The sequence below is a fragment of the Leuresthes tenuis genome, unplaced genomic scaffold (genome assembly GCF_036924035.1).
Source record: "Leuresthes tenuis unplaced genomic scaffold, fLeuTen1.0.hap1 SCAF_6, whole genome shotgun sequence".
Classification (NCBI taxonomy): Eukaryota; Metazoa; Chordata; class Actinopteri; order Atheriniformes; family Atherinopsidae; genus Leuresthes; species Leuresthes tenuis.
Genome location: NW_027325360.1, coordinates 13,008,680 through 13,025,607, shown reverse-complemented (window position 1 = coordinate 13,025,607; position 16,928 = coordinate 13,008,680). Strand labels below are relative to the sequence as shown.

Here is a 16,928-nt window from a genome sequence, read left to right as displayed (position 1 = left end):
CACCAAATCTCCGCCTCAAGCCTCCCGTTTTATCCAGCCGCTACAGGCCATCTTAGAGAGTTTCAATCAAAAACAAATAACTTTGCAAAAGCATTTATTGTGTGCAGTCAGTACAACAGAAACGTGAATCTTTTTGTAGCAAGAGCTAAAGAAGTGAATTTAGTTATCTTCCAGTTGGTAGTGCTGGGAAGTCGTCTGGGTTATCAGGATCGGGCGCCATATCATCCTCCTAATGAGGGGGGAAAAAAACAAAACAAGATTCCATTAGCCATCTGGTCCTAGTTTTTTTGGAATATATATGAAAAATGAAGCAAACTGGGTTTTAACTCAAAGTCTCAGTGCTACTCCCTTAAGATAACGTACCCTCTCCATCACGGGCTCGGCTCTTTCAAGGCGAGTACTTTGACCACCTCGTCCTCCCCTTCCTCGGCCCCCACGACATGGGCGCCCAAGACTTCCAAAGTTAATGTCCAAGAGGGAGGTGATGTCATTCACAGACCTGCGCAAGAAGTTTCCCTCATCCCCCAGAGTCTCCTTTGGGTTCTGGGACAAAAAAGACAAGTGCTAGAATCCCTCAATCTTTAAGCCATCTTCAATTAGATGCATAAGATTGTGACTCATAACCAAGATTCAGGAGTGTCATCCACCTATGGTTTTCAGCTTGGTCATTTGTCTACATCCTAAAACCTCTGACAGAAAGAGATTGAACTACGGTAGTAGAAATTTTAGTCAAAGCTGAGTGGTAACAGCCACACGCTGAAATAAATTACATTCTTGGAGTTTTATAATCCTTCTTACAGTTTCCACTGACAGCTTTTATGTTGGTGCCATGTTTCTGCCAATCAGCTAGATGCAAAATAAAGCCGAATTTTTGGCCAGTGGTTACATTTCATATCACGTCACCGTACCCCACATGGGCTGTATGGCTTGCAAACAAAATTCCATCAAGTTCTTTCTCACCTCCAGGTGCTTGGACTGGTGGATAACCTTGGCTTTGGAGGGAATCTTGTGGTCGGCTTTGCGGATATTAAACTCCGCTTTAGGACGATCTGTCGCCTGCAGGACCTTCCACTCATCCAGAGTCATCTCCATGGCAACCCGGACTACCATCTCCTTGTCTTCATCCGTTGTTCTATAGTAATTCAAGCAAACCAAAATGGTCGATCCACGTACTTACATTTGACTGCCTAATATTTTCATCTGGTCTGACACGGATTAGCAAGACTGGTGCTTTTTCCTCACCATACTGCTGTCTTGGTGGGAGCTAGAGGATGCATTAAATGTGGAATCTAGAAGAGGGCAATGTTTTTTGCAGCCCAGTCAAAATGCCTCCACCATTAGCACACTTCTGAATTTTCTAGCCTATCCATCTTTAACTCACACGTTCAGATTCTCCTCATCCACAGCCGTTTCGAGCTCCTCAGATTTGACAGCAGCGCCGGGCGTCACCTCCATCAGTTCACTTCAGACAGAAACCGAATGAATGTGTCTATTGCATCAAAGGTGTAATATATGCCATTACCATGTTGCAGTTTACTTACCTTGCAGCTTCCTCAACACATCCCCAGTTCCAGGGTCCTCTGCCTCCTCGCTTTTCCTCTGGAGAGATACCTCTGCAATCATCAGAATCAATCATCTGTGTCAACACAGCGTTACGTGGGGATCTCTTAAAAAGCAGCCGTTTAAATTGGATTGTTACATGAACTACGAGGCTTACGTTACATTACGTCGATCAAATTCCCTCTTGCCTCTAGGATTGAAGTATTCCAGGTTCCTTGGGTATCCTCCGCCTCTTGCTCCTCTCCTACCTCTGTTCCCGCCTCTGCCCCTGAGGTCGGAGTCATCATTATAGACGGGCCTGGCAACCGGAGAGGGTAACACTCAGTTTTATTCCTGCAGCAGCACCAACAGTTCAAACCCAACTGGAGCAAGAACAGATATGTTTCTATGCAACGTCATGTCAGAGTTGAGCACGCAACTATGTGGCAAAGAGCAGAGCCCAACCAGGTTTCTTTGGCAGACCCAAGTTCCTAAACAGAGATGACAAGGTGTTTATTGTTACCAATCACCAAAAAAGGATGGAAATTACTCAGGATTCCAAGACGATCCCAGCATTATGCTCATCTATTGTTAGACGGTTGCCATGTAAGGTTACAGGTGACAATAATGTTGGTTAATATTACTACACAAAAGCTAAAAGACTAAGACGGTAAAACCAAACCCATGGACAGTAGAAAATTAACTCTTTGTAGTAGAACAAACTGGTTTTCACTAGAAAACCTTCTCTACTTCAGAAGGCATTACATAGTTGGGGGAAATGGGACTTAAAAAATAAATAAAACATGCAATGCAGTAAAAGAAAAAACATGTCTAAGGAGGTTTGGGATTTAGCAAATACAACATTACACTGCAATTATTATTTTATTTTATATGCTCTCAGTCTGCATAGACCCTGGACACAACAGTGCAGAGTTTACCCCAAGATTGCATACTTGGAGATGGAGAACTCCAGAGGTTGTTCCTCCTGGTTAGCTCTGCGTTGCCCAGCAGCAGCAGCAGCCCTCTTCATACCCCTCTGGGCCGCCTCTCTGCCATCTCTGCTCTCAGTCACCGGTGCGTGACCCCCCTGCTGCTTATGCACTGAGGACAAAAACCGTGAGCTAGTGATCTGTGTGCTTTGATATACCTCCAAAAAAGGTATATTTAGAATTCTAACATTTTTAGAAAATGTAAAACTAGCCGTGTTATTTGGGTCCAGGCTGCAAAATGAGGAGAGGCGCTACTGTACGTGGAAAACTAGTCTGACAGCAAAGCCCGAGCAACTTCGCTGACCTTGCATGATAAGCAGCTGACAAAGCTTGCGCAGACTGGTTACTCTTGGCTGGACAACCCAGTCTGGATATCCGGCACCTACCGGCTGCACAAAACAGTTTTGGATTTGGGATGCGCCTCTGTTAGCCTACCTGGAGCCTGCTCTTGACCATCCAACGTCATCGGGGCGCGCCTTTCCTTCTGGGATTCCTTCTGATTCGGCTTTTTCTGCTTCAGTTTCCCCCCCTCGCCTTTCTTATTCTTCTTCTTCTCTTTCTCCGTTTCCACCTTGCTGATCAAATCGAACGGGTCAGCGTCGTCGTCGAGAAGATTCCCGAACCTGTTCGCCACAGCGCACCCGAAGGCGTCCGGCAGCATTTGAACCTGTCAGTGCGCGTGATGGACAAAGCATAGTTAAAAATGCTGCTTTTCTGCTCAGCGTCAGGGCATAACTCGCAAGTACCAATTTACGAGGTAAAAACACAAACACGGTACCGTTTTCCAGCCCAGATATGAGGAATAAAGGAGGCGCGGACAGAACAGCACCAGCGAACACTCAGCAAAACGCTCTCTGCAGTTTGTGGACACTTTTAAATGTTTGCACGTGTGGGCACAAGCGACGCCACGCCCCTCTGATCATCAATAGGCTAGAGCTATTCACTGATCAATATACAGTGCGCGGGCCCCAGCTCTTTTAAAAGGCGGTGGACTCTTCTCTGCTGTGTCTGCCTGGCTTCTTTCGGCACAAGGCAGAAGAATAAGAGAAACTTGTTCAATCAGTACGAAACATTACTTTCAACAAACATCTGGCAAGCGTTCTGAAATGTTATTTTCGTTTAAAAGTTGGAGTAGTTGGAGTAGTCAGCTGGAAATAAAGAGCACAAACCTCAGCTTTTGGAAAGTACTTCCCATCCCAAACTGCCTGCAAACACTTCCTATTTTCTTCTGTCTTGACTGACTTCAAGTTAGGTCTACTGGCCTTTAATATTTTAGTCTGGCAGATAGCTACGTTTGGGTTTGGCCATGGCACAGTATTATCTATATGCTCACTTATTAAGACATTAAAAAAAGGGCTGGTGTTGGTTTTTAGAAGAAAGTTAACTAATTTGCGTAGTTCAATGGCTGCCAAGTAATGGTGTTACCATTTAGTAGTCTATCTCTGGCACTAAGGTTAGCCCTTCAGTTTAGTCGCAAAGTGCATTTCACCCCTTCATAGCTAGTATCAAAGTAAATTTTTTTTCTTCAACCATACCGTTCGATAGAAGTGTATCTATGAGATAGATGTCATGGAAAGAACACACCTCCAACTGATAAGCACAAGGCTTGATCAGTCGTGCTTTAGACTTGCATCGCTGCCAGAGGCACGTGGAACATTTCACTGGTAGAGGGAAGTGAAAGCACTTTATGGATAATAAGAAGGAAATTTACATTGCCTTTACATATGGCCTCCACTTACCTGTATAAATCTGTGCGAAGCCATTCCTGATGATTTTACTATTGTTTGCGCCACCACACTTAGACTTTGTGCAATGTTCATCCTCTATAATCTGTATGCTTGTATATTTTGGATTGCCTAACTGAAACCTGATTAAACTGGATCAGCCTCATCAGGAAGATGAATCAGGGGAAATTTTGTGGTGAAACTTGGTTTAAGTCTAGTGGTCAGAGTAGAAACTACAAGTTTGGGGTGCCGAGCTCTTTCACGAGTGTTAAGGCACTCTTGAAAATGCCATGAAGGGTGTCAGTATTAATGAGTATTTGGAAAAGTAACTAAATGTGTAGCTACTGTGTGGCCTCCAAGAGATGAGGCTCTACATGCGGTTTATTTTACTGGTGCTCTTGTCGGGACAGATTAACAGACAACTCAGTCACAGTGTAAATGGTAACTGTTGCATAATTCCACAAGACAAACTTTATAAACAGGACAAACAGGGAATGTTATGAAAGAAAAGAGAGAAAGTGCAATCTGTATGGTGTACTTATTACTAATCATGGGTAAGGAGACTGAAGTTGTAGAGTAGTACAAGCACTTAAGTGAACACCAACACAGATGTTGTGCACTGGAAGAAGGTGAGCAGACTCTATTTTTTGATGAAACTCAGAACCCTCACAGTGTGTAGTACGATGCTGGAGATTTCCTACCAGTTCGGGGTGGTGAGTGCTATCTCCTGTGCAGTGGCCTACTGGGAGAGCAGCATCAGTGCCAGAGGTGTTAGTAGGACAAATAAACTCATTCATAAAGCTGGTAAAATAGTTGGACAGGACATGGAGATGTTTGAGTAAGTGAGGGATGGGACATCACTAAGAAAAACTACTCTCCATCATGGACAATCTATTCCTTCCCTGACATACCGCATAGGCAGCAGATATTGATCTCCAGCAGACTCATTCAGCTCCTCTTTAAAAAGGAACTCTTTAGGACAACCTTCCTACTATTCACCATAACTCTGAACAGCTCATTACTGTGTAACAGATCAACAGACCAGTGCACTTCATATCTTTATGTAATGTTAATATAAATATACAAGTTCTTACTGCCTTCGCCTGCACTGCTTTTTGTACGTAACATAGTTCTTTGCACAACTGTCTGTGTTTACTTAAACTTTTTGTTTACTTTTTTTGTAGATTATTTTCCCCCGAATTATTTTTGTCAATGCACAGCCATCTATCTATCTATAGTATATTCAATGTTTTATATATGGACAAATTAAATAATTTATGAATATTGGTTTTGGGGGGTGTGTGATGAGGTTAAGTCCTATGTTAAAGTATTCCAATTTTAACAAAAGAAAACCAAATTTCTAAAAATCATGAGTTTCTGTTTCTATTCCTCTCACACAGTAGGCCCTTTGTCCAACTATTTCCGCCCTGAAATGATTACGTAACTTTGGCGCCTCTGGGCCTTGGTTTCCCTTTAAAGCTACAAAACATGTAATAACATAAACATATTCCTCAGCGCGGGAAAGAGCCATCTGTTCGTCTGCAACGTAAAATTAGCCGCCCTTCAGTCTCATTGGCTATACCGTGCCCTCTGCTTGTTCTCATTGGTCAATGTCGGTGTCGACTTACCAGAGCGCGCATGAAGCGTTTAAATGTCATTGGACAAAAACTTCTCAACCAATCGCTGTACAGAGAGAGATTCTCTGTTTTGTTATTGGCTCACGCGAACATTTTCACTATGACAACATCCCAGTTGCGATTGGTTACTTTTGGCATGCAAATTAGATTCCTACCGGCAATTGGTCACCAAGTGGCTCAGGCGGGAGTTTGCAACGCGGGACGGCGCGCTTGTGGGCTCATTCAGACAGATCAGACGGCCCTCAGCGACTGTCCTCTGAGTCTGGTAACTTCCACTGATACATTGTAGGGACCAGCGATTTTTTTATTTTCCTCTTTGGAAATGAAGGACGTATTCACCCCAGATTAAACTGCGGCGCTATTTATGAGCTTTGCTTCTCGTTTTTTTTTTTTTTTTTTTTTTTTTTTTTTTTACAAACAGTTACTTTTATAGTTTTTGGGAGTAGCTGCGTTTTTTTCTTTCTACAAACTCACCATGGCCGATAACAAGCAGCCGCACGTTATTTTCTGCAACGACTCGCCCAAAAGAGTGCTGGTGTCCGTCATCAAGACGACCCCGATCAAACCCCGGAAAGCGGAGTCCCTGACGCCGACGAGTCCCGGATTCAGCGACTTCATGGTCTACCCGTGGAAATGGGGGGAGAACGCCCACAATGTGACTCTGAGCCCGGGCTCGGTGAGCGGGGCTTCATCCCCTACTGGGACTCAGACGGCCAGAGAAGCGGACACGGCTCCGTCGCCAGACCAGAACAAGGTAAAAAAAAAAAAAAAAGAAGAAGAAAAATAGAGAAATTAAAATGTTAAGTTACCTAGCACAATGGCGCTGTTGTGCTAACAGCGGCATTCAATGGATGATGTTATTATTTGTAATAGCGGTACTGTTGACAGCATCTTAACACGCTTGTAACACAATATAAAACTTTATTTTAAAAAAACTAAGTGTAACCAGCTTATACTTATACCATTGACATATAAAGCAAGTTTACAGTGATACTGATAACTTTAAAGACACCCATTACCCCCCAAAACAAGTAGTCTTGGAGGATCAATAAGTCAAGACAGAGACAAAGAGTCATATTTTTCTAAACAATGCTTGTACTTAAAGCAGTGAAACGGATTACATTCAGCCTTAATAAGGCCGAGGTGGAGAGTCATTTAAAAAAAAAAACGCCCGCGCATTAGGGTGTGACATTGTGGATTTTAAACCCCAGTTACTTCCTGGTTCTGAAGCAGCTGCTCCAACATGACGTGGAGCCGCGCGCCAAAAATGTAACCGGATGTGAATGAATTACAACGAACAAACGTGCGCCTTGCTACAATGTAACATGTGAGCTCTTAGAAGGAGAAAATTACTCACACAATGCTGCAGTCCCTCCAGATCAAAGCCACTGAAATGGTCTTTGTTGCATTACAGTATCTATTATGTCCATTGATGGATAGATTTTTATTTTTTTTTTTGCTTTACATTTTAGGGAGATCAATTGAAATCTGAAATGATTTCCAGTGAGTATTTCACCCCGCTCGTGTGTGTTCTTGCTGTTAGGATGCCAACCGCAGAGGCCGACCCCGAGCTGACACAGTGCGGGAGCTGATAAGTGAGGGGGAGACTTCATCCAGCCGCATCCGCTGTAACATCTGCAACCGAGTGTTCCCCCGAGAGAAGTCTCTGCAGGCTCACAAGAGGACGCACACAGGTGAGGGAGCGAGCCGGATGAGTGCTTTGCGGATAAACAGATGCGCTGTGACAAAAAAAAGAAACACCCCACGCTCCTTGACAAGTTAGAAAAACTGATCATGTCACACTTTAGAAGTCCAAAATTAGCCGAACCACGGGGACGGGGTTTCAAAAGAGGAGTTTTGGACCTGTGGAAAAAGTATCTACATGTTCATACAGCATTCCATTCAACTGAGCCACGCTTGCTCTCTCTTCCTAAAAGGAGACCACAGACAGCATGCTTCTCTCGCTCAAAGTTGTTCTGAAAAGTAATCGCTCCAGTCTTGGCAGAGAGTTACCAGCTATGATCACTTTCTGTAGCGGCTCAAACGGTGCGAGTGAAGCTGCAGAACTGCCGCTTTCCGTCTAGATGGAAAATGCTGAATTAATATTCGAACACGAGACGAGCGATGACTATCGGGGGCACATAATTTCATCTGACCGGGTTCGTTTGTTTGGCTCAGATTGGGTTTGTTGCGCTTGGTGTGAACTCGGCCAGGGGGAGCTGGCTGTGACTGCACAGTGCATTATCAAGCGTGTGTACCGATGATGGTAGATTTGCCCTCATAACATCTTTATTCAATTCCAGGAGAAAGACCCTACTTGTGCGACTACCCGAATTGTGGGAAGGCGTTTGTCCAGAGTGGTCAGCTGAAGACCCACCAGCGACTGCACACCGGAGAAAAACCCTTTGTCTGCTCAGAGAAAGGTTGGGCTTAGTTCTTATTGCCATGCCAAATACACATTTCTAGCTTTTACTTTTGACCACTTTTAGGTACTTTCCATAAGCATGAAAAGCGGCCCCCAACTGGAGCGTTTTACTGGCTCAGTTATACTAAGAGCATTTGGAAAGTACCTGAGAATCACAACACCGGCTGTTATTGTGTAAATGCGTTACTTCTAAATAGCTACTTTGTGTTTGATTCTTAACATTCAGTTTAATCTCTTACAGCCAGAACTTTTTTATTTATTCAGTTCCACTACAGTAATGATCACAAAAGTCACACAGTGTGCATTTTGGCTCCTCTAAAAGAGAAGTCCACTGCATTTTCTCATGGCTGTTGCTCTCCATGCAGGATGCGGCAACAGGTTCACACATGCCAACCGCCACTGCCCCAAGCATCCCTACTCGCGTCTGAACCGGGAGGAACCAAAGGCGGGCCTCGGGAAGGCTCAGTCTGTGGATAACAAGGCCGTGGCAGAGTGGCTGGCTAAGTAAGTGAACGCAGGACCCCACCTACCTAAAGTTGACCTGAGCGGAAACGCAGTGTATTTATTTAATGTTATTACTGGCCTTTTGTGTGTTAATGCACCGTTTGTCCTCGCAGGTACTGGCGAACCCGTGAGCAGCGCGCCCCGGCGACCACCAAGGTGAAGCCGCAGGGCAAGGCAAGAGCGCAGGACCAAGAGCAGCAGGATCCCATGGAGTTCCTCCAGTCTGATGAGGAGAACGGGGAGGAAGAGGAGCCCGCAGAGGAGGAGAAGGGCAACCAGGGAGGAGCAGCCAAGCGCCGCCTCCAGGAGCAACGAGAGCGTCTCCACGGCGCTCTGGCCCTCATTGAGCTGGCCAACAACCTGTCTGCCTGAAGACCCACCCCTCTTCCTGACCCTGGACCCTTTCCCCCAACCCCACATATCTCCATTGCCAACCTGCCTTCCTGCATATGCTGTAGCTAAAATTGTTCATAAATGCAGATCAGTGACTAGTTTACTTTATAAAAGCTGTGGGAAGCAGACTTAGAGAAAAGAGCTGAATTGGCCTGAGATCAGTGTTCTGCACAAAATCATCCATTCCCCCCCCCCCTCAGCATCAGGAAGGCACAAGCTAAAGCACCTTATTCAGCTTTCATTTTATCCTTTTAGGCTGCTATAATTGTAGGTTTGACAACATGAAGAATGTCTTTCTTTCTTCCGTCTTCTAAAGGCAAAGAGAGAGTACCTATTTTGTTTTTTTTTTAAGTTTTGTTTGCACTTTGGTAACGAGTTTTCTAAGTATATTATGAGTAAAAGAGTGTGTATGATTGATGTATATATGGATTAAGCTCGGATGGACAGAATGATACAGGGTGCGGTCAAAAATAGGACATGTTAAGATGGCCTCTCCCCGTGTTTCAAGTTTTCATCTCCGGTGTTTTATGGCCCATTCCTCTGCCACCGATGACAGCGGTGGTCGTCGTAATGGACTGAGAGTTAACGTCAAATAGTTTTAGCCCCACCGGTACAACTTTATTTAAAAAGTGGTGCGCGAAGGTGGGTGAGCAGCGACAAAGTCAGGGGGGATAAGTCTGTCACGTGACATGGGTTTAATAGATGAATGCGAGGTGATCATTGCAAGCCTAATCCAGAGGTATGATCATGCAGAAGCTTTCATTAAATCTGAACTTTTACAGATTTTTACAGTCTCAATCTGTACTTATGGTTCTATTTGGCCTGAGAAGTATGGGGCCAGACAAGCAGTCATCTGTATTCTTTGGTTTGAATTAATTTATATTTCACCACATTTTAGAGGCCGTTTTCCTCGTTACATCATAACAAAAAACAATCGTTTAACAAGGGATGTCCGTCATCTTTTATATTAAAAGGTGGCAGACCAGATCTGATATCAACGTGGCACCGTAGTAGTGTGTGGCGACTTTGTCATCTCATTTCAGTTTTGAATATTGAGCTATTTATTTCAGCGGGCTTCTCCTCTGGCTGACATCTTATTATGTTCAAGCGCTGGAATCATTCTATAAAAGGGAAATATTGTGACAAAGATCCCAGAATTCAATCTCGACTAAGCACTTACCCCCCTTTTAATACATCTTGGATTAAGCTTGCAATGCAGTGAAGATTAGATGTATTGTTTGTATCCAAGAAAAAGGCACCTGTAGTGCTGGATGGTTGGTTTTTTTGGTTCATTTTGTTCCCTTCCCCATCTTTAAAAAAAAAAAAAAAAAAACTTTTTTTTTTTATTTTAGCAACACTACGTCTTTTAACACTGTACAAAGCCTCTCAAAGCTGCCGCGCCTCTATCTGGTCGTTTCGAATCCGATAAACTAATGACCCTTTTCGAGCTGAAACTGGAAGGCGAACAGATCTCCTCTTTTTTTTTTTTTAAAGAAGCCAAATTATTTGCTCAATCATAGTTTATTTGGAAGCATCTTCGGTCCCATGCTCGTTTAGTGGTTAGAGAAAATGATGGTATTTAATATATAAATGTAGTGTTTGCTAGAACATGGAGTGCGCACACTATCTGCAAAGAGCTTTGAAGTTTTCATTTTTAGTTTCAGTTTTCGCCTCCGCTAACATCCTCCAGCAGTTATCATGTTTGAGTATATAGGAAGATCCTGCTTGCTGGTAGCCGTTTCATTCCACAGTTTAAAGTTGAGATTTCTGACAGGCTGTCCACATTGTTATATCATTGTTGATTTCCAATAAACATTAACTGAATCTGACCCAGATTGTTGTGCTTCTTGTACATTTATTCAGGTTCTCTTTTGGTTAATTAAATAGCCCCATTAATGTATAATGTTTTTTTTTTTTTAAATACACATAAAAATATATGGGTAGAAGCAACATGATGCTCCAATATGGAGCAGAACAATGCCAGCAAGTGGCAAATGATAAAAAAGTTTGGCTTAATTCTTCCTTGATGATTCTTCGGTGATGGAAATCTTATGCTCCTCGCCTCCTCCTTTGTTACTTCCGGATGATTGGTTGTTGTTAAAGATGAGGTATGAGTACACTAGTCCACCTGACATACTGTAAAGAAAAAGAGAGAAGCAATACATGTGTCACACCATGTAACGCTGCTACTACTAGCTCTAGAGTGACTGACAATGTGCTACGCTCAGACAAAACCAGCAGGTATATTCAGCATGTTGATAAATCTTATGTACAGGGGTAAAGCTTTGAGCTTTTACGTGATATTCAAGTCCATTAAGAAACCGGATTGAATAAAACAGTTATCTCCAAAAGGACATTATACTGTCGGGGTATAAATTGAGGGAAAAGAAAAGCAGTAAATGCAACTGAAAACCATTTGACAAACTGATGGAAGGTTGAAAGTGTAGCAAAGAGAGGTGTGGCTCAAATATCCAGAGAACAAGGGGTTGGTGGTAGCTTGGCAACAACTGAGCTTGTGACATCAAATGCAGTGTTGGCAGTGACACATACAGCTACCAGAGTAACACAGGTGTACTTTCCTGGTGGCCAACATGGACGGAAAGCAAACCGTTACCTAACTGTGGTGCAGGAACACTCCGTCAACAGCACTGCACTCCCTCCAGCCTCACTCATTTGTCTCTGTCTGCTCGTTCATTAGAATCTGGAATACTGCATGTTCTTGCACCCAAACAGCCCTGAACTCAAATGATGCCGTGATTTTACTAAAATTATAACTATGACAGGAAAATTTGCCTCGTGTCTTAACCGCTTCTAACTGAGACCCTTTGAACTAACATATAGGGAGTAGCCTTGTGCAGGTAAATGTGACTTAACTGTGCCAACATTTACCAGCTAATTAGTTGTTATTTTCAAAGTGTCAAATTTATCCGTTTCATTTGCCTGTGATCTCACATTCCCCATAAGGACAAAGGAAAAAATGGTTTAAACTTCTGGATTTGGGGTCTTATCCTGAGCGTTAGATGGGTTTTGGAAAGATTCATCAGCCGAAGGTAAACAACTGTCCGTTGGCATGGTTACTTATCATAGCATGTTTAAAAAATGCCAACATTACCAACAGAAACAAACAGCACGGCATCCAAACCAGCATTGAATTAAGTTTAAGAAATCGTAATGGTAACATCAAGAAGATAGACACAATTCAATCAGAGTTTGTTAAGAAATTATAAATATATATTTAAAAAAAAAAAAAAAAAACTAAACTGGTGAGGAAAAATTCTTACCAAATGGTCAAGCCAAGGAAGTTAGTCCAAGAGAAGAGGTAGTCTCCACCAACAAAAATGCCAATATACGCTACAGCAACATTCTGGAGAAAATTTGAATGTATCAGGGCAACTTGGTGGATATGAGGAATTTATCACACATGTTCTGAGAGTTTTCTGTCCGTCATTTAACAGTGATGAAAAAACAAACAAAAAACCATCTCAAAAACATAAAAATGTGGAACGTTCGTCCATCGCAGTGAACTAAAAACATATTTTAGGCACAGATCTCAAGCCAGACGGTGACTGATGTATTTTTCAAGTAAAGTCTAAACCCTGGAACTTCTTATTCTTATTAATATGATCTGTGATATATGAAATAACGTTATACTTCAGTTATATATCTGTTCATTGTGCACCCAGATATAGAAACTTTTTTTGTTCATGTTTGTTCTTTACAGTCAGTTGAACATGTCTCTCACTGGAATACAGATCCACGTTCAGAGAACTGCACAGTGTGTTTCTTATAGTATAAAAATGCCATCCTTATCACAGGGTACTTACCTTTATTGCTCCGACTACTGAGGTAGTAAGTGCTGAGTTATAATAGCTGCACAGGATTATGGAGTACATCAAGACGAACCTGAGGAAACAGAAGTGAGGAATAATGTAAGGGTTATAAAAGTATGATATGCAGCGTTGTATAAACGGTGTGACTGTAACTGAAAAGTTCATATTGAATTATTGTGACATACCCCATGAAGCAGGACATAAGAAAACAACAGACAAATGTGAAGTTAACCCAGTCCTTAAATGTGATAGCCTGTGGATAAAACCAAATAAGGTGGTCAGGCAGGAAAGCATCCAGCTTTGGAGCACAAAAACAGCTGTTCACAGACACAAACTGCACCTTTTGTAAATCACCAGTGAATGCGCTTGCCAAGAGAGTGGGGACGACAATGATAAGTGCGTTGTAAAACAAGACACCATACTTTCCAAGGCCCTAAGCAGAAAAGAAAAGAGGAAAACTTTATATATGACAACAGATCAAGCATGCACAGAGACTGAATTCAGATGGACAGTTTATTCTGATGTCCCACTTTGTTAGCCTTTTTTTTTTCTAAGCAGAAAAGAAAAATATAAATCATCAGCACACAGTTCTTAGAACCACAGTAAGAGACGAACTGTGCACAATGAGCTGGGACGGGTACCTGATCGCCAAGTTTCTTCTTGGTGTACACACCATTGGCTGCAGTGAAGGCATCGTTGAGCAGAATGAAAGTGTAGCCCTCCACATCAAAGGCCAGGTCAGAGCTGGTAGGGATGATGGAGATGGAGGGAAATGTAGGCGTTTCTTTTGTTACACGAGCAGGTCATAAACTCCAACTAAAATGCATGTGCATGAATAAAAGTCCATACCTTGCAGCAACAACGGCACCAAAGACTATGGCCACAATGCTGTAAACAATGCGTCTTGGAAAGGTTTTCCTATAAAAAGGAAAAACTACAACATTAAGATCAAAACTAAAAAAATTAAAGTGGCAAATAGCAACAACTGACATTGTTATTTCCCAGCTCCAATAAACTAAGTAAAAATCTCCCAAAGTGCCAAATATTTCATATTTTACAATCCATTCAGAGCAGTTCACTCACAGACGTCTTACCTTAATATAAATACTTCCAAGACCATTGTCATCAGTATGGTGAATTTTCGTAAGACGGTGAACATGGGTAAACTGGAAAAGACAACATGTTTTTTGGTAAGACCCCGCCAGTGATTACTGTGAAACATCTTAAATTCACTAAATGAAAACAACATCCAAACTGGTTAAAAACCTGAGTTTTTTGGTGCTTGCCAGTCCTGTTACATGGTTCCCAACATAGAGCAAAGGAAGAGGGAAAATCTGTCAAGAAAGTGTGGACATAACACATGTATGAAAAATAACAACTTAGAAACCGAAATATGAAGAGCTTTTTTGTGGAATGAGAACCGCTTACTTTTAGGAAAATGCTCCTGTCAAAATCCTGAAACTCCACGGTTTTGTTCATTTTGGCAACGTAAAGGACAACAATGGTGGTGATCATCTGAAAGGACCGTAAGATGAGCGGGTGTGTGTTTTACGATCGAGGCAAAGAGAAAATCTAGACCACCTACCTGTCCGATTCCCAGACACAAGTAGGAGGGAAATCTGCAAAGCCAACACATAAACAGTGGCAGACCTGAGTCCATGTTCCACAAAAAAAAAAAAAAAAAACCCACAGTCTATGTCCGTTCAAATGTCTTGTGAATCAAGGCAAAATGATAACTCATCTGGTCCTTTAAGGCCAGGTCTTAAACTTAGGCAAATACAACCTCATATGAACAACAACTCGACATATCACATTTCATTATTCAGTAAGAGAAACTAAGGCAAAATGCAGATGCAGTTTGTGAACATCTGTTGCCTTCTCTCTGCTGCTCCTGTGCTATGGAGAGCTCATGTGCATTCATGATCCAAGAGCTTGTAGAACCCTCTTCATCAGCAGTAACTTGGAATGATCATTTTGTGTGACATTATCAGTCTCTAACATCACTGTAGAGCAAACCGTATGCCCTCCATACAGTGTTGCTCAAACTTGTTTATGTGCTGCTCCCCTAAGCTCCCACCGCAGGACGTCAGCTGGGTGGAGGTCTGGACTCTGACTGGGTCGTTGACACTTGGTTTCTTTTCTTTTTTTCAGCCGCTCTGTTGTAGTTCTGCCGTTGTCCTTGGAGTCATTGCTCCGTTGCATGAACCAAGTTAAAAGCCACACTTTAGCCATCAGAACCTCCAACGTTGTACTTGACAGTTGGTGTGAGATGTTTCGGCTGATATGCTGTGTGGTTTTCTCCAGATGTGGTGCTGGACGTTATTATGACCAAACATCTCTGGTTTCATCCATCTAAGCTGTCAAAAAAGCCATATTTGTTCAGTCTTTTTTTTTCTAATTGTAAAACCAAGCGCCAAGACTTGTGTTTTGATACAGGTACTCACACCTGCTGATGATCAGTAATCAAAAGCATCTGATTAGTAGCGCCTGGCTGCTTCTTACTCTCTTAATTCCCATGCAACACGTGAGAATCCACTTAAAATTTCCCCACACGCTGCCTCTGCATTTTTTACTTAGTTTTTGTTTTCTTTAAAAAAAAAAGAAGAAAAAAAAAGAAGGATTTAAAAAAAGTGATGCCAAGTGCTCATCTGAGGTTGTATTTACGTCCTTTAAAGACACGTTAAGGACCGGATGGTTGCTAATTATGTCCTGATATGTATGACATAAGAAATGAAAGAGGGTGTAGGCTACTTCCTTTCCCCGCACAATTGCACGAGTTTCCTCCGTTAATGCTGTAAGCGGGACATGATGGAAAGGAGAGGAAAAATACGACCCACCTGAAACTCGTCAGCACGGTTTTGTTCACCACGGTGATAAGAAACGAACTGCCGGCGTAAAACAGAGCCGAGGAGAACTTTAGCACTCCGGAGTGTTCCGTAGTTTCCCCGCAGGCTTCGGCAGACATCCTTGGACAACAAAAACACACCTATTGGAGTTTTCTTAGAGTTTTTCTTTACTAAAGTGCGGCGATTCGCGGTATAGTGACTGTTAGTTGTATTTCCTGATAACATTGGCCACATAGGAAAGGGAAGGGACAGGTGGGCGGTCCTCACACTGTTACATAATTCAGAGGGGGAGTCAAGCTATAATCTTAACACCCAACCCTTCTACCATTAGATGATGAAATAACGCAACCCTACACACTGCATCAGCATTGGGCCTTGTGCCGCGAGTATGTCCTAAAGAAAACACAGTGGAACTAAAAGTTGTGCGTGATGCACCGACGTGACGCAAGCAAACAATCATCCTCAGAGAACCTTTAAGAAACGAACCCTAAAAAGTAGGCCTGAACATCTGCAGGTTTTTTTTAATGGTTCACATCTGGCCTTGAGTCAGAATGAGTGTGGCTGGCTCACCCACAAGTATACCACAAATCCACTCAAACCTGCTTTTTCTTTGGTCCACATCTGGCTCACCGCAACCACTTGTCAATGCCGGTCTATGACATTTGGGCCACATCTGGCCAATAGAACACATGCAGTAAAGTCAAGTTCACAGGCGACTGCAAGATTTTAAGACCGATTTTTACGGTGACTACAACTGTCAACAATGACAGATCATATATTGAGGGAACCTGGACTTATCAGCTCAGACATTTGGCTGAAAAAGACCATTCCAGAGATGAAACGGGGGAGGGCCTCACCACTTTGTGAAGCACTATGTGAAGAAATAGTTAATTCGTTTGTAAAGAAAATCTTTCAAGTAAAATCTCAGAATTTGGCTGCGTCATAATAAATTACATTTATCTATTAATTCACTTTTAGAGTGAATGAACCATTCAGAGGGACCATCCAACTACTTATCAGCCAAAAGTCACACTGTGATGT

The 16,928-nt window shown here is 42.6% G+C and overlaps 3 protein-coding genes across 4 annotated transcripts; 1 reads left to right on the top strand and 2 right to left on the bottom strand.

Moving 5' to 3' along the window:
• Positions 1 to 77: 77 nt before the first annotated feature.
• LOC140309725 (intracellular hyaluronan-binding protein 4-like) lies at positions 78 to 7,454 on the bottom strand. 2 transcript variants are annotated; one of them, XM_072387703.1, is made up of 9 exons: positions 7,406 to 7,454; positions 2,964 to 3,195; positions 2,493 to 2,640; positions 1,718 to 1,858; positions 1,542 to 1,613; positions 1,382 to 1,462; positions 961 to 1,132; positions 364 to 543; positions 78 to 229 (listed from the first exon to the last, which is right to left on the bottom strand). In XM_072387703.1, exons 2-9 carry the CDS (start codon positions 3,187 to 3,189, stop codon positions 164 to 166), a joined length of 1,086 nt encoding a protein of 361 aa, XP_072243804.1. In that variant the 5' UTR covers positions 3,190 to 3,195; positions 7,406 to 7,454; the 3' UTR covers positions 78 to 163. The 2 variants fall into 2 exon arrangements, with proteins under 2 accessions (XP_072243804.1, XP_072243803.1); XM_072387702.1 differs by lacking the exon at positions 7,406 to 7,454 and adding an exon at positions 3,307 to 3,454.
• Positions 6,090 to 11,040, top strand: znf367 (zinc finger protein 367). Its single transcript, XM_072387705.1, has 5 exons — positions 6,090 to 6,643; positions 7,433 to 7,583; positions 8,193 to 8,312; positions 8,680 to 8,818; positions 8,932 to 11,040. Exons 1-5 carry the CDS (start codon positions 6,365 to 6,367, stop codon positions 9,188 to 9,190), a joined length of 948 nt encoding a protein of 315 aa, XP_072243806.1. The 5' UTR covers positions 6,090 to 6,364; the 3' UTR covers positions 9,191 to 11,040.
• A 44-nt stretch (positions 11,041 to 11,084) lies between these two features.
• Positions 11,085 to 16,141, bottom strand: slc35d2 (solute carrier family 35 member D2). The gene is made up of 12 exons (XM_072387704.1): positions 15,879 to 16,141; positions 14,627 to 14,660; positions 14,470 to 14,556; positions 14,308 to 14,375; positions 14,136 to 14,207; positions 13,891 to 13,959; positions 13,683 to 13,785; positions 13,382 to 13,474; positions 13,227 to 13,294; positions 13,036 to 13,114; positions 12,493 to 12,575; positions 11,085 to 11,347 (listed from the first exon to the last, which is right to left on the bottom strand). Exons 1-12 carry the CDS (start codon positions 16,004 to 16,006, stop codon positions 11,224 to 11,226), a joined length of 1,008 nt encoding a protein of 335 aa, XP_072243805.1. The 5' UTR covers positions 16,007 to 16,141; the 3' UTR covers positions 11,085 to 11,223.
• Positions 16,142 to 16,928: the final 787 nt, after the last annotated feature.